Below are 15762 nucleotides of genomic sequence, written 5' to 3' on the forward strand. Positions count from 1 at the left end.
GTCCTGAAACAATGCCTTTTTTTTTTTTTTTTTTTTTTGGCTGCCATCTCACTTCACTGACAGACACTGATCTGTAGTCTATTAAAGTCCAAACACTTCTTTTTAAAAAATTGAATCATTTGTTGAACCACACTTTCCTCAGTAGTCTACTTTGAACCTGATTCTTTGAGCCCAAGAAGACTTTACATTTATCTCTAATCAATGTCATCTTATTAAGATTCAGTCCATAGTTTTAGCCTACTGAGATATTTTAAAATCTTTACTGTCACCCAACTACATTAGCTGTAGCTCACAATTTTGTATCAGGTGAGAATGTTATAAGAATTCCATGTATTTTTCTGATCAAGTCACTGATTCAAAATGTCAAAAAATGCACTACTAATGAAAAAACTCCTGAATAACTTCTTTAGAAATGTTTTTCCTAAATCTGTGATATATTATTGTTTAGTCCACAACTTTCCACCTTCTCCTATAGCTATCAATGAGGACATTTCAGCTTTGCTAAAATCTAGGCAAATAATATCCATAGAAATCTAATGAGACATCATAGTCTAATAATGATATAAAAAATAAAGAAAATGAAGTCAGTCTGGTATTACCTTGATGTTTTGTTGTCTTTCTTTTTTGGATATTCCTTAATTACCATTTTAAAATACATTTTAAAAATTTACTAGAAATTGATATCAACTTTAGTGATCTGTAGTTTTCATATTCTGCTCCCTTTCCTTTTTGAATACCAGAAAATTTGTCCCTTCCCATTCTGTGATTCATCTTTCATTCTGTACAGCAATTACATTTGAACATCATTTTCAATACCCTGGAATGTAGTTTGTCAGAATCATGTGACATGGAGCTCTCTTATTTATTCCCTTACTTATCTTGAATTCAATGTCTTTTTAAGTACTTTTTGTTCAATCTTTTCCAGTCCAAAGCTCAGTCATTCTCCTTGGTTCTGCCCTAAATCTTCCTTTCTATCCTCCTTTGCTATATATGTATTCCACTTCCTAACTTACCAAAAAGACCATTTCATGGAGAATTCACACAGTGCAAGTGCTTATAAGGTGGTCAGAAAAAGCAATACAAGGACACTTTCAAGGTTTCTTTTAAGAACTTTAGAACTGATTGTATGGCATGGGAGACACTGGTACAGGACCCCCCAGCATCATCAGGTGTTGTGTTCCATGAGCAAAACAGAATGGAATTAATTCAGAAAAAAAACATGAAATGTGCAAAGTTAGAGAGTCCTCCCCAAATGTTCATAATGACTATTTGTGTTTGATCTGTGGCAGAGCACTCCTGAGCTCATATTGGTCTAGTCAGCCAGTCAGACACACTGTAACACAACTATATCATAGTGATGTTACTTTGGTACTCTTGGAGAATGAAGACCAATCATCCTTTGCTATATCTGTGTCCTACTTCCTAACTATCAGTGTAGCCATTTGCTATACACACTTTCTCAGTGATTTCAGCAGCTGTCATTGATCCACCTATTAACTTTATGTAGATGGTTCCCACACTGTTATAGTAAACTTTAATGTCTCATCTGAATTCCAGTTCACCATAACCAATTGTCTATTAGACACTTCCAAATGGATGACCTCAAACTCAACATGTCCAATACTGAACTTTTTTTTTTACCTTAATTACTTTTTAAAATTTCTGTATTTCCTTTGAGGATGTTAATATCCTTTCAGTCATTTAAATCAACAGTCTCAAATTTTTGTTTTTCTTCACTCTGCATATTCATTAAGTTGTCAAATCTTGCCATTTCTACCTCCACAGTATCTGTCACATTATTCTACTCATGTGGTCCCCTTCCTAGTTCAAGTTCTTACCACTTTATTGCCAAAATTATGAGACTTTGGGCTTTCTGGCTTTCCCCATTCCAAACTTTTTTTCATATAGCCACCAAAATAATTTTCCTGAAACACAAGCCAGACTTGATATTCATTTAGCCAAGTACCTTCGATGGCTCCCTATTGCTTCTAAAGCAAAATGCAAACATATAATAGCCTGGCATTTAAACCCTTTTGCAATCTGGTTCCATTTTATCACCCCTCATACACACTTTTCTTCTGCCTATTGGCATTTCTCTTACCTTGCCTGTTCATTTCTTTTTCCCTTCTTTCTGATTTTTTCTTTCTTTGGCTTTCTTTTCCTTTCTTCCTTCTTTGACATACTATCCATATACTATTTAAGCATTATTTAATATGAAACAATTTTAAAATTTATGTCAAGTATGAAATTATAACAGAAGGTAACTAATTAATAATAAAAAACACAAAAGAGAAAACCTCATTTAGTGCTAATTTTATTGGACTCAATTTACCTTTCCATGCTTACTGTATATCATTTTTTCCTTCATTATAAGTTTTAAACAAATTGATCTGTAACTTCTCTGACTTCAGCATTCTCTCTTGCATCACCATTCCTTTGAACTGGATGTCCTTCATTCCTGGAATCTACTCTCTTAGAATCTGTTGCTTGTTGCATCTTCTACAGGAAACCTTTGCTAATTGCCTTAATTATTGGTGCTTAAACCCCCTTCTCATTAAATTATGTATATACTTACATGTCATATCCTATAGTTGTGAGTGAAATTCAATAAAAGTAAACCTGAAGCAAGTATTCCCTGAGCAAGATAACAGTTTATTAGCAAGACTGAAAGCAAACCTTCCAATAGAATAGGTCTAATGACTACCTCAATTAGCTAAAAGACCTTGAGCAAAACAACTTCCCTTTTACAGTTTTGGGGATACAGAACAAAGAAGAGGACTTCAGAGATGAGGAAGAAGTTATAATTGGGTACAGGGTTGAAATATAAAGGACAATATAATTAGTTATAAAGTGGGAATGAAGGGCTAGCAACAACTCTGTTCTTTCCTCCTATGACTAAGAAAAGTTCATTGTTTGCATTTACCTGCAAGGTTAGAGTAAAGATAATGGATCAGACTTTTTTGGATAGCAAACCAGACATCCTTGAAAGATAGCTTGGTATTGTAAAGATACCAGACCAGACTCCCCAGTGTCCACCCACATCCTCCAAGGATAGCAGATTTACTTGAGGCAAGAATAGAATAGGGATTATCAAGAGAACCAAATTTCTAAACTTAACTCATTACAAGCCTGCTGAATTTCTAAACTAAATTCTAAGACAAAGAACCACAACTTAAGCAGTTAATGGACAAAATCAGTTAATTATAAATAAAATCAATAAAAAATGATACAGAATCAATTTAATCTTCCCACTACTTAGTAGAAAGTGTGCCCTTTGGGAACATCCAATGTTTTTGTTTTGTTGTTGAATCTTTAGCACTTACCCAGTACTTTTTACATGATTAATGTTTAATAAATACTTGTTGGATTGAATTGGATTGGCATGGAAAATAGAGCAAAATAAAAATTAAATAGTTTCTTTCTTTCCAGTATCCCTGACCCATTTACTCAACAAGGCTTTCCTATTCCACTACAATGAAAACTTATGGATTTTCATGCTGCTGATAATAGCTGATGTATTTCAAGCAGTTTTCAAAGTAATACAATAATCTTATCAGTCACATAAGAGTTCACTGCAATAGCATCTGAGATAGATGTACATGTTCTAAGTGGTTTTTAAAAATATTATCAATAGTAATGATTTGGGGGAAATGTCATAAGGTAAGTGAGTCTAGTAGATATTAACAAGATACTCCAGAATCTTAAGAATATGGAGTATATAATATATGGAAAATATGGTTCAAGATTTTTATTAATACTTTGGACCAAATTTTGAGGTGAAATGTTTATATCTACAGAAAAAAATAAAGCTGAGAAGGATAGCAAATATACTGAATGACAGAATTGGGCATCACAAAAACATTCTAAAAAGGTAGGTTGAAACAAGCAAGAAAATGTTTTAAATTTAAAAGTTTCAAATGTAAAAATACTAGACTGGTGTTAAAATATCAAATATAGATGTTGAAAAGACGTGATTATGAAGTAGTCCATGTAGGAGTTTTAATGAACTACAAACTCATTATGAGTCCACAGCACATGGCAGCCAACATAGGAGATGACAACCTTAATGAATTCTGCTGTTGTTGAGTACTATATATTGTTCTGGGTAGCACATTTTAGAAGGCACATTAACTAGCTAAATCCCAGCCAAAGGAGCTGAGCAAACTTGAAAGAATTCAATATAAAGATCAGTTTAAAGAACGAAAGCTGTTTAGGTAAAAGAAGAGAAAACAGAGTAAGAGCAAGAGAGTGAGCGTGAGGTGATGACTGATTTCAATTATTTGAAGGACTGTCATGAGGAAAATAAATATGACCTAGTCTTGTTGGCCCCAGGGAACAGAACTCATGGCAGTAAGGAAGATTTGGGCTGAATATAACATTAATCTTCCACGGAAATCATCCTACAATCATAGCATAGAGTTGACTCTGTATTCATGAAAGCTATGTTAACATGGCACAAACTCTGGCACATAAAGCTATGCTAAATACAATTTCCATATGAGACTCACCAATAGCAGAGCTAAGTGTGTAAAGTGTATAAAGGCTCAACACAAAATATATATATATATATAATATGTACATATATATATGTGTATATATATATATTATATATATATATATATCCATGCACACATATAGATACTATATAGTATCTATCTACATCTACTATCAATCTACATAGTGATGAATTTTTTGATCTCAACTCTCAAAGTCCACCATGTTGTAAAAATGCTGTGATCTTCATTAGTGGAGGGTCTACTTTAAAGAAACTATTGATTCTTGAAGGATAACAAAACAATAACAACAGCAATGGGAGGTCCACTGTGACATAGTGGTTGGTCAAAAATTGATTAGTCAAAATTCACTCTGATGCATGTAGCCTAATGATTCCTGGAGTCACTCTGAATGGGATTCAGAACCATGACTTGGCTCTTCCTTTTGACTCGAAAAGGATGAAAGAAGCCAGCCCCAATTGTGAATCCAAGTTAAATTCTTGCTTTACCACTACCGCTATCAGAACCATCTTCAAAAATGAACGTGGGGAAAGGAAGACAAAAAGAAAGCTCTAAAGCTCTAGAAATCATTCAGTTGTTAAATCAATTTTTCATTTATACTCAGTGCTATTTGTCTATTTTGGATAATTATGGATGCCTATTTTGGATACTTTTCAGATACCCTATGCTTAACCTGTACCTGCTTTAAAAGTCTTCAAGAATAAATGGATCTGTGTTCTTCATTTCTGTATTACATAGACAAGTAAAAAAAGTATTTGGCTTATTCATTGTGTGACTAGGAAGCCTCTCTGTTTTTCTAGTACAGTGTTTACACAGCTGGATAAGGTGTGAGGTAAGGGAAAACAGGGTAAATGTTTTTAAATATCTTTTCTGAAAGTGTTCCTAGTTCTCTTTGCTAGCACATGAGGATCAAGACACCATATTTAGCTAGAAATTCAATTCAATTTTATATCTGCTGTATTAATCACTGTAGTAGGCTATGGGATCTTTGAAAATAGACAACATTGACCTTGCCCTTAAGAACTTTTACAATGAGACCATCTATAGGCGTCTAGGAAACAGTTAAAATGTAGCTTACTTCACCTTACAGATAAATGCCTTTATCCTTGTGTTACGGAGAAAAAACAAATAAAAACAAAATAATTTGGAAGACAATTTCTGTTGGGGGAAGGGAATCATTAAATTTGGGGGGGGGGAGGAATCTTTCAAATTCAGCCTACGAGAAAACAAACAAAATCAGTGGGGTTAGAGAGAGAGAGTTTGACTCATCCCACCCACCAACTCACAGTAGGCTAGAGAAATAAGCAAGAGTTTTCCTCATTGGCAAATTTTAAAAAACCCCCAAAAACAAAAAACAAACCAAAAAAAACACAAATAGAGTTTTTCTACCTGTGATCTCCCTATTTTGAGGAGAGATACAGGTTTTCACTTTGTTCACTGCATTTCTTTTACTGGCATAATATTCATTTGCAAATGATGTCAACAACTTCACGCTGAAGGTTAAAAGAAAATTAGAACATATGAATTATCCTTTGGTGGATGAGGCATTTTGCCATCATATATTCCATCACTGTGCTAATTTGTCATTTGCTATTTTAGCCTCATTTACCACCTTTGGGAACAGGAGAGTTTGATATAAATGACTCATTTTAGAAAGAATGGACTCCTTCCTACTAATCCATAAGCATCTTGAAGGCAAGTGGTATATCTTCATCTCACACCTGGACTAGTGCAATATGGGCTTTTGTTGATCGTCTTGTCTCAAGTCTCTCCCCACTCCAATATGTCCTTCACTCAGCGCCAAAGTGATCTTCATGAAGTACTATTCTCACCATATCACCTCCCTACTCAATAAACTTCAGTGACTTTTTGTTCCTGGAAGGCTTAGATATGAAATTTACCATTTGGCTTTTAAAGAATGTTATGAACTAGATCCTTTCTATCTTTGCAGTCTTTTTACATTTTAATTCCTTATTTGCACGCTATAATCCTGTGACACTGAACCCTTCTTTTTTTTTTTTTTTTCTATTTCCCAAGCACAATACTCTGTCTTTAAATTCAAGAAGGCTCTTCTTTCTCAACTCTGCATCCTGGCTGCCTCCTCCTCAACTAAGATTCAGCTCAAATCCCACCTTCTGTAAGAGACTTTACCTTATTCTCATGTTACCCCATATCCTATCCCATACTAGTGCTTTTTCTTCACATTAATTCCCATTTAGATACTGATATGTTGTTGGTGGAATTGTGAACACATCCAGCCATTCTGGAGAGCAATTTGGAACTATGCTCAAAAAGTTATCAAACCTTTGACCCAGCAGTGTTTCTACTGGGCTTATGTCCCAAAGAGATACTAAAGAAGGGAAAGGGACCTGTATGTGCCAAAATGTTTGTGGCAGCCCTGTTTGTAGTGGCTAGAAACTGGAAAATAAATGGATGCCCATCAATTGAAGAATGGTTGAGTAAATTGTGGTATATGAATGTTATGGAATATTATTGTTCTGTAAGAAATGACCAGCAGGATGAATACAGAGAGGCTTAGAAAGACTTACATGAACTGATGCTGAGTGAAATGAGCAGGACGGAGATCATTATAAATGGCAACAACAAGATTATACAGTGATCAGTTCTGATGGATATGGTTCTCTTCAACAATGAAATGATTCAGACCAGTTCTAATTGTTCAGTAAAGAAGAGAATAAGCTACACACAGAGAGAGAACTATGGGAAATGAGTGTGGACCACTCTTTCTGTTATTGTTTGCTTGCATTTTTGTTTTTCTTCTCAGGTTTTTTTTTTCTTTTTCCCCCTAAATCCAATTTTCCTCATGCAGCAAGATAATTGTATAAATATGTCTACATATATTGGATTTGACATGTACTTTAACATATTTAACATGTATTGGACTACCTGCCATCTAGGGGAGGGGATGGGGGAAAGGAGGGGAAAAGTTATAACACAAGATTTTACAAAGGTCAATGTTGAAAAATTACCCCTACATATGTTTTTTTTTTAAATAAAAAGGTATAATAATTTAAAAAATTTAAAAAAAGAAAACCTAAAAAATATTTTAACTATACAATGTTAGGCATTTCTTTTCTTTTTGAGTGTGCTATTTTAGAATGATCATCAAATACATTATAAAAATTGTGTTTATACTAAATTAATAATTATCCCTCAAACTAATATCAATGAAGCCAACACTGGATCAGCATTGGGGGTCAAACCTAGAGTGACTAATAAAAATACCCTGGAATATTGCAAAAACAAAAAACAAAAAAAATTAATTCCCATTTATATTATGTCTACACAATTGTTTGGTGTGTTGTCTCCTCCCTTAGAATGTGAGTTCCTTGAAGGTAGGGACCATATTTTTGTCTTTGTTTTGTATTCCCAGCAATAAGTACAACTCCTGGTAAACAGTAGGTGCCTAATAGCTTCTTTGGAGCAGCCTGATGGTACAGCAGATGAAGTGCCAGGCCTGAAGTCAGGAAAAGTCATCCTTGGTCTCAGACACTTACTATGTGACCCCAAGCAAGTCACTCCACCCTTTTGCCTCAGTTCCTTATCTGTAAAATAACCTCGAGAAGGAAATATCAAAATACTATAGTATACTTACCAAGAAAACCCCACAAGGGTCAGAAAGAGTTAGTCAAGACTTAAACAAATGAAAAACAATAGCAATAATATATGCTTGTTGACTATGTGTCTACTTATTTCTCTGTGCTTTATAAAAAGCAGGTGCTACTTAAACATTTAAATAACTAGACCAACTAACTGGAGTAATAAATTACTAGAATTTTATTAAAACATTCCACTTGAAGAGAGAGATAAAAATCATAAGAAAACAAATAAATAGCAAGAATTTTTTTTTTTTAAAGCAAATAACTTCTGTTTTCAGGTCAGTGTACCTTTAGCCCCATTTCCTATATTGTAAGGATATATGCTTATGATTATGGCTTCAAGGCCTAACAGATTATTCTTTATCACATGAAAGTTCAATCATAATAAGAAACACTATATATTTACTAAGGCAGGAAGAGGATCACATAAACTCTTGAAAAATATTTTGGACATGGGTCAAAAGTGACAGGGTTTTCTGCTTAGATAAGCTACAATGAACAAGAAAATTAATGACCAAGGCCATTTCCGAATATTTTAATTAGCTTAGTTTTTTTGTTGTTGTTGTTGTTGGTTTTTTTTGGCTGAGGCAGTTGGGGTTAAGTGACTTGCCCATGGTCACACAGCTAGGAAGTGTTAAATGTCTGAGATGAAATTTGAATTCAGGTCCTCCTGATTTCAGGGTTGGTGCTCTAGCCACTACACCAGCTAGCTGCCCCTAGCTTAGTTTTTACTATATTTTGAGATCTAAGTGAATTTTAGACGATTTTTAGTTACACATTTGCTTCACAGATAAGAAATGCAGCATGATGCAATAGAAAAAAAAAAACATTTCATCTCTGGAGTCAGAGAACCTAGTTTTAAATCCTCATTCTAATTAAGTAATTACTTAATCACTAAATAAGGCATGGGAAATAGGAATACATAATCAATCAATCAATGCATATTTATTAAGCAAATAATATGTGCCAGATGATGTATTGATTTCTAGGAATACAAAAAAAAAAAAAAAAAAAGCTAAAACATCATCCCTACCCTCAAATACACAGACTGCTAATGTGATCTTGGACAAGTCAATTCTATTATTTGAGCCTCAGGTTTTTTTTTCTCTCTAAAATTAGAAATTTGGACTAGATGGGCTCTAAGATCCCTTCCAAATTTTTATCTATGGTCCTATGATTCTTCCCCAGCATCCTTTTAAATTATGCCATAGAAATTGCTGCTTTGTTGTTATTAGGTTGTGTCAGTTCTGTAAAACTTTTCATGACCCCATTTGGGTTGTTCTTGGCAAAGATAGCAGGGTGGTTTGCCATTTCTTTCTTTAGCTCAGACAACTAAGGCAAACAGATATAACTGATTTGTCTAGGGTCTCACAGCTAGTAAGTGTCAGAGGGCAGATATGAGCTCAGAATGATAAGTCTTCTCGACTTTAGGCTGGATATTCTTAGCCACTGTACCACCTATCTGCCTTAGAAATCACTGCTTACCATTCCTACATTGACAGCAATTCCCAAGAGCAATTATATAGAAAATAAATTACCTGGATGATTTCCTCAAAACACAGAACTCACTAGACTGTTAAATCTAGAAGGAACTAGAGTGATCAGTTTAATCCCTAACTTTACAGAGTTGCAAAGCAAATTTTAGAGGGAGGAAGTGACTTTAGCATTGCTCAAATGTCTAGATAATTCCCCCTTTATATCAACCCATTCCTAGTTTAGGAAGAACTTTAGGCTATGTGCATGTAGGGATAGTCCCCCACTAAATGCAATTCTCTGATTAGAAATTTTTCATTCGTAACTTACCCTAACATAAGAAAATGGCCCTAAATGGTAATAATGGAATGAGTACTATTTTGCCAATATAAATCCTGAATTCTCATTTCTTGTCAGTTTGTTTTCTGAGGGCCTTGATTTAAGGTCAAAACTACAGGCTGACTTAGTTCTATATGAAAATATCTTGCTATTTATGTAGAGATAACAAAAGCATCTTTTCTCAGTAAGCATATGATTTCCATAGAGTGCAAAGTCAAAGAAAGAAAAAGAAGAAATGCTTGGATATTGTTGGCATTTTTCCTGGACCTGCCAGGTAACATATGCATTATTTTTGAATGTCCAGAAAAATAGGAGAGATATCCACATGAATGATGGGATAATTACCAAATATAGAAGAATAATCAGCCAATTGTGGAAAAGATCATAGATTTAGGACTGGAAGAAACCTTATAGGTCACAGAGGCACAATGAAGTTAAGAAGCTTGGCTACACAGAATTAGTAATTGCCTGAGGCAGGATTTGAACTGGGATTTTCTTCCCTAAGAGTCCAGTACACATTACATCATCAAGCTGCCTCAGGAAAATGGAATTCATGCCAAAATCCCTCTTAAATGTTTGAGAAGCAATAAAATATGAATGGGATTCTGTTAAAAATTAGAAATAGGAGCATAACAAACCAGGAGGTTGCAAGGTCAATAAGGACTCAGGGATACTATAATGAAGATTCCCACTGAGGAAAAGTCATATACTAGAGAATCTGTGGAGGATTTTTCCTGCACTGCAATGAAGATTACTATATTGTACCACAAGCTAAAGGCAGGTCAATAGAGAAATTTTTATGTTAAGATGTAGTATGTAGAGGTGATTGCCTGGAATTGTCATGGATGATAAACTCTGACAAAGTTTGAACAAATGGGATCTTGTTGGCGAGAAGATGTAGGCAGAGAAAGTTCAGAGTTGATTAATGAAAATGATTCAAAGACTGGAAATTTGACATTGGGAAAGAAAAGACTAAAAGGAATTAAATGTCTTTAAATTAATGAAAGTTTGAGAAAGAGACAAACACAATCTGTTTATGACCTACTACTAAACAGAAAAAGAAAAAATCTTATTACACTATGCTACGAAAGATGTGAACAAGATAAAAAGTAAAACTTTTTAGAATAGCTTACCAAAATTATAATTTTTTCTTCAAAATTAAATTAAAACAGAGACTCGTCACTCTGGCATTATTTAGGCAACATCCTAAACTTTTAGTTATTCTTATCTAAATTATTTTAGGCAATATGCTAAGCTGGAGTACAGAAGAACACTTATAAGACATTCAAAATTCTAAGTAAATTATGAATTCAGTAGATTATGTTAGAGTCTATTTAGTCAAAGATTCATGTTCATACCCTGCCCTCTGGACCAATCATTGACACTTTCTAAAGTCAAGGGGATCTCCTGTCTGCACATTTGATAAGAAGGCAAGTAATTTAGAAGGGTTCTCACTTCATCCATGTTCATCTAATCCAGTCGGCCTAAATCTGCCAAATAGCTGGAGCAAATCTCCATTTTTGTTAATGAATTCCTAAATTCTAATGTAATTATCATATTAAAACTAGCAATTGACTATAGTAAAAAAAAATTTTTTTAATTTAAAAAAATTCCTGGTTTTTAATTCAAACTTAAGGATTGGAGTTTAGATTATCAGGTATACTGAAGCTATATCATATCAGATAGAAAGTGGTGTGCCACAAAACACTAGGACATTTATTTGGATTTTTCATAGCAATACTAGTGATGGCCTATCTGGCCAATGAGAGCATTGAATTTTTTCCCTAGATAAGATTCTCAAACCCTAAAAACCATTTTTTAAAAAAAGTAGTTCAGTTTCATATTTGCAGACTAATATTACAGGAGTGTGTGGATATCACATTATGCCCTGAAAAATGACCATAGAGCTTTCCTAAATTAGCTTTTGATTATGTTAGTTTCTTTAAAGTGGGTATAAAGTATATTAGTTAAGATTTTTCATGCTGCAAGAATAATGAAAACTTGAAATGTAAACAAGAGCTGCTTACATGGGGAATGAAGATAGTTAAATATATCTTTTGCTGTTCCTTTTTCTCTCAGATGTTATAGGAGCACTATCTTTAAGGCTAACCCAAACCCATGTAAAAATACTTATTCACAGAAATTTTTTTTAAAAGATGGAAAAAAAGGGGAAAAAAAGCTTGCTTTAGATATTCACAATCTGTCCTCTTCCTAATTTTTTAAAAAAGTCTTCTTACATCTTATTCCCTTCCATACAGTTCAACGACAGTGGCTTCTTTGCTGTTCTTCACACAGGACATTCAACCACTAACTCTGTCTTTTCACTGTCTGGCATCCATTTCTAGAATGATTTTTTCTCATCTCACCTCCCTGGCTTCCCTGGATCCATTAAATTCTTGGCTCAAATCTCACCTCCTGAAAAAGGGATCTATTCATAGTCACTTCCTAGTCCAACCTTTTTCTCCTTTCCCCTACCTCTCAGACATCACCCTATTAATGGCTTCTCTCTAAGATTACCTTCCATTTTCGTTGTTTACATATTGTTTATTCTATTAGAATGTGAGCTCCCTGAAGGCAAGACCTGTGGTTTTGTTTTTCTTTATATCACCAGTTCTTAACACATTCCCTGGCACATCAGAACTTAATAAATTACTTGTCGACCGACTAGACATTTAGCACTTGAAATACCCAATCTTGGAGACTGAAGCCTACTCAAAACATATTTTCTTGCTGACAGTTCTTTCACAAAGAACAGAAGTCGCCAAGCCAAAGTTATGGCTTGTCAAAAATAAGCAAGCTCCCAACTTCCATTTGGATTTGAAATAGTTTTTGTTTTGTTTCATTTTCTTCTCACTGACAGATAATAATCTAGTGCAGGTGCAATCTACTCCCGTTTGTTCCTTTCCAATTAAGGGGGAAATGTAGCTGGCTGGAGGAGTTTGAACTGCACGTGGTGAGACTAGCACGTTGGTCCAATCTTTAGCTAAGGTTCACCTGGAAGTTGCAATAATGACTCCATAACCCATTGTGCTAAGGGACACAGTACTCACAGTACTCAAAATCCCACCTCTGAGCCAGCTGGTCCAAGATCATACACTGCTGGGCTATTATAAAAGTTTGAGCTCTTGGTGAGACAAAGTGTCATTCTTTGCTTGATAATGAGGAAAGCATCTGTCTTTAAGGAAGGGGGAACAAAGCCAAATTGGAGTCCTCTGCCAATTTATTTTGGCTCAGAGAACCAGAGAAAGCTCGGCAGCCTCCAGTAATAGGAAGCCGGCAGCCTTGCCACATGGCAGAAACGTCCTACAAACTATGACTGGGAGACAAATAAAAAAAGGGAGAGAACAGAGTGGGCAGTGGGAAAACACACATTCGGAAGAAGACGCTCAACTTTTAATACATGAAAATAATAACAATCTTTCCAGAAAGAGACTCCCCACGATCATTCCGCCCGGACTACAGAATCACCATTTCAGTTGAAGAGCCGAGAGAAGCGGCTTACCCTTCCCCCATCCCATTACCACATTAGACTGTATTAGCAGTGAGCTCTCATCTGGTACTACACAACACCTCTGCCTGTGGGTATTAACACACGATGCAAATGAAGATGTAAGATAGAATCAGCTCATCAATCACAATCACACAGGGACACTGGAGCAAGGCAAAAGGATTAGCACTTCAGCCCCGCATAGGTCTCTTCCCTATCACAACTCTAGTTTAATTAAGCATCACCTCAAGTGCTTATTACCACTGCAAAGCTCAGCTCTGAAGGCCAGCTCCCTGTAATCTCAGCACTGGAGTTAATTAGAAAAGAGTATGAAAAAAAATATCCATTAAAAATGGTGGGATTCCCCTAACAGAAATTATAGGTATGTTTGTAATAAAGATCTGCTTTTTCTTAGATTTGGAATAACACATTAAATGGCCTTCATTAAGCTCCAACCTTTTACTCCGAACCACGGGCATGCCGCTGCCTTTCCAGCAAAGCTATTTTTAAATGTAGCTACACAGGCAGGGCTCAGATTTAACAAGCCTGTTAACTTATCTTAGAGGTGAATGACAAAGCTCTTCACAAAGGGGAGAAAATAAAAGAACTCCCCATGTCTTTACGCTCCCAAATCATGAACGGAAAGAGACCCACAGCCCTGAACATCACAGACATTTACATTTTCAGCCAAACCTCTCAGGAGAGCAATCCCCTCCATCCCTCGCCTGCCAAGTGACCTGACTTCAGCACTGTGCAGTTCCCCTGAAGCATCAGATAACATCACGAGCACTTCCAGCCGAGCAGGAAGGAGCCGCCTTCCCTCAACGAGGAGGTGCAATCAACAGTAGCCAGGGAAACAGAGAGAGCTGAAGAATCCCGGGTTTAGGAGCACGAGATGGAAAAGCCCAGCTCTCGATGTGGAAGGGGTAAACCACCTCCCATGAGGCAAAAGTTGAGGCTCCCGTTCAAAGAGCGAGCCACAAAGGGGTTTGTCTGACCTCCGGGGTGGCACACAGCTGGGCAGGCTGTCTCACATAAGGGTTTCTTTTTCTCTCGTTCCTTTTTCCTTTTTGCCTTCCTGTCTCCTCTTGACTCTGAGCATCTATTTACATCTGGAATTATCTGGTCTGATTTGAAATGACCCAGTCCCTCGAGCTCAGACCTGCTTTTGTAGGACTTGTGAAGTATGGTAGATAAAGAACACAGAAAGAGGCACAAAGAAATAAAGATACAATGAATAGATTAATAGATAGCGGCAGTGTGGCCCCCTGAGTAGAGCTGGAATAGGAACACAGAAGTCCCGAGTTCAAGTCATGTTTCTGATAAAGATTTGCCTCTGGGCAATCATTGAGCCTTTCAGTGCTCTAGAAAATTCTAAAGATTAACATGATGAGGATGGGTCAATTTACATTGGTAAAGGGAGTTCTCTAGAATCATGAAGTTACAATTTCAATCCCCATCCTTATCCTGATGCTTCACTGTAGTAGGCAAGTGGCTCAAGGTATTCACGGCTCCTGCTAGTGGTGCACAGGTCCTAGGGGATTCTTGTATGTCCACCATATTGGGAGCCGACTTAGCAAGTTTAAAAAGGCTTATTGCTGAGAAAATTTGCCATCAGACAATCCTTTATTTTTCAGCTACAAAACCTCATAAATGTAATTTACTAAAATATGCATTAAATTGCTCCATGTGTCAATAAGAGAGTTTCCCAAACAGATGAATTCAGAGATAATGGATGTCATATCAGAAATATTATTCACACCTGGATTTATCAGATATAATTGATGAAATATTATAATACATAAAGGCTGGAGGGATGAACATATTAAGAGTACTGAAATATAAAGAATTTCATGCTTAGAGAAGGATTCAGGAAAAATTATCATCCTTTAAAAACTTTTACATAAAATTTTTTTGAATGTATAATTATGGTCTTTTATATATATATATATGACTTGTAAGAGTAAGGACTCTGTTTTAGATCTGAATGACTATGAAAGGCAGTTCTGTACAGTAGAAAGATTTTTGGATTTTGAATCAGAAGACCTGAGTTCAAATTCTATCCTCGCTTCATACTTAACATTTGTATGACCTTGAATAAATCACAACTTCTCCAGGTCTTACCTTCCTTATTTGTAAAATGACAGGATCCGACTAAATGACTACTATTCACTTGTTGTCATGCTTTAAATTTTTATTTTATTTGTTTCTTTCCCCAAACATCATAATTTAATCTCATGTGGAATACTAGCCATAGATGGGAAAGATTTACTAACTTCATGGATTCTGATGGAAACTTCAGTGAGGTAAGAAAAATCATAAAATTAAA

General features: G+C 35.5%; 1 protein-coding gene across 42 annotated transcripts in view; it reads right to left on the reverse strand.

The window, feature by feature from the left end:
* The window catches only part of RBFOX1 (RNA binding fox-1 homolog 1), a 1699751-nt gene that overhangs the window by 205355 nt on the left and 1478634 nt on the right, over window positions 1–15762 (reverse strand). Inside the window, exon 1 of one of the 42 annotated variants that reach the window (XM_051964028.1) lies at window positions 14171–14260. The exons of 39 other annotated variants lie outside the window; for them this stretch is intronic. Coding sequence is in view for 1 of the 3 variants with exons in the window: in XM_051963774.1 (XP_051819734.1) it covers window positions 14113–14214 (102 nt within the window). In the remaining 2 variants the exon portion in view is untranslated. Of the gene's footprint in view, window positions 1–14112; window positions 14261–15762 lie in introns of those variants that run through there. 2 more of the 42 variants (XM_051963990.1, XM_051963774.1) reach the window with 2 other exon arrangements.

Source organism: Antechinus flavipes, chromosome 1, assembly GCF_016432865.1.
Source record: "Antechinus flavipes isolate AdamAnt ecotype Samford, QLD, Australia chromosome 1, AdamAnt_v2, whole genome shotgun sequence".
Classification (NCBI taxonomy): Eukaryota; Metazoa; Chordata; class Mammalia; order Dasyuromorphia; family Dasyuridae; genus Antechinus; species Antechinus flavipes.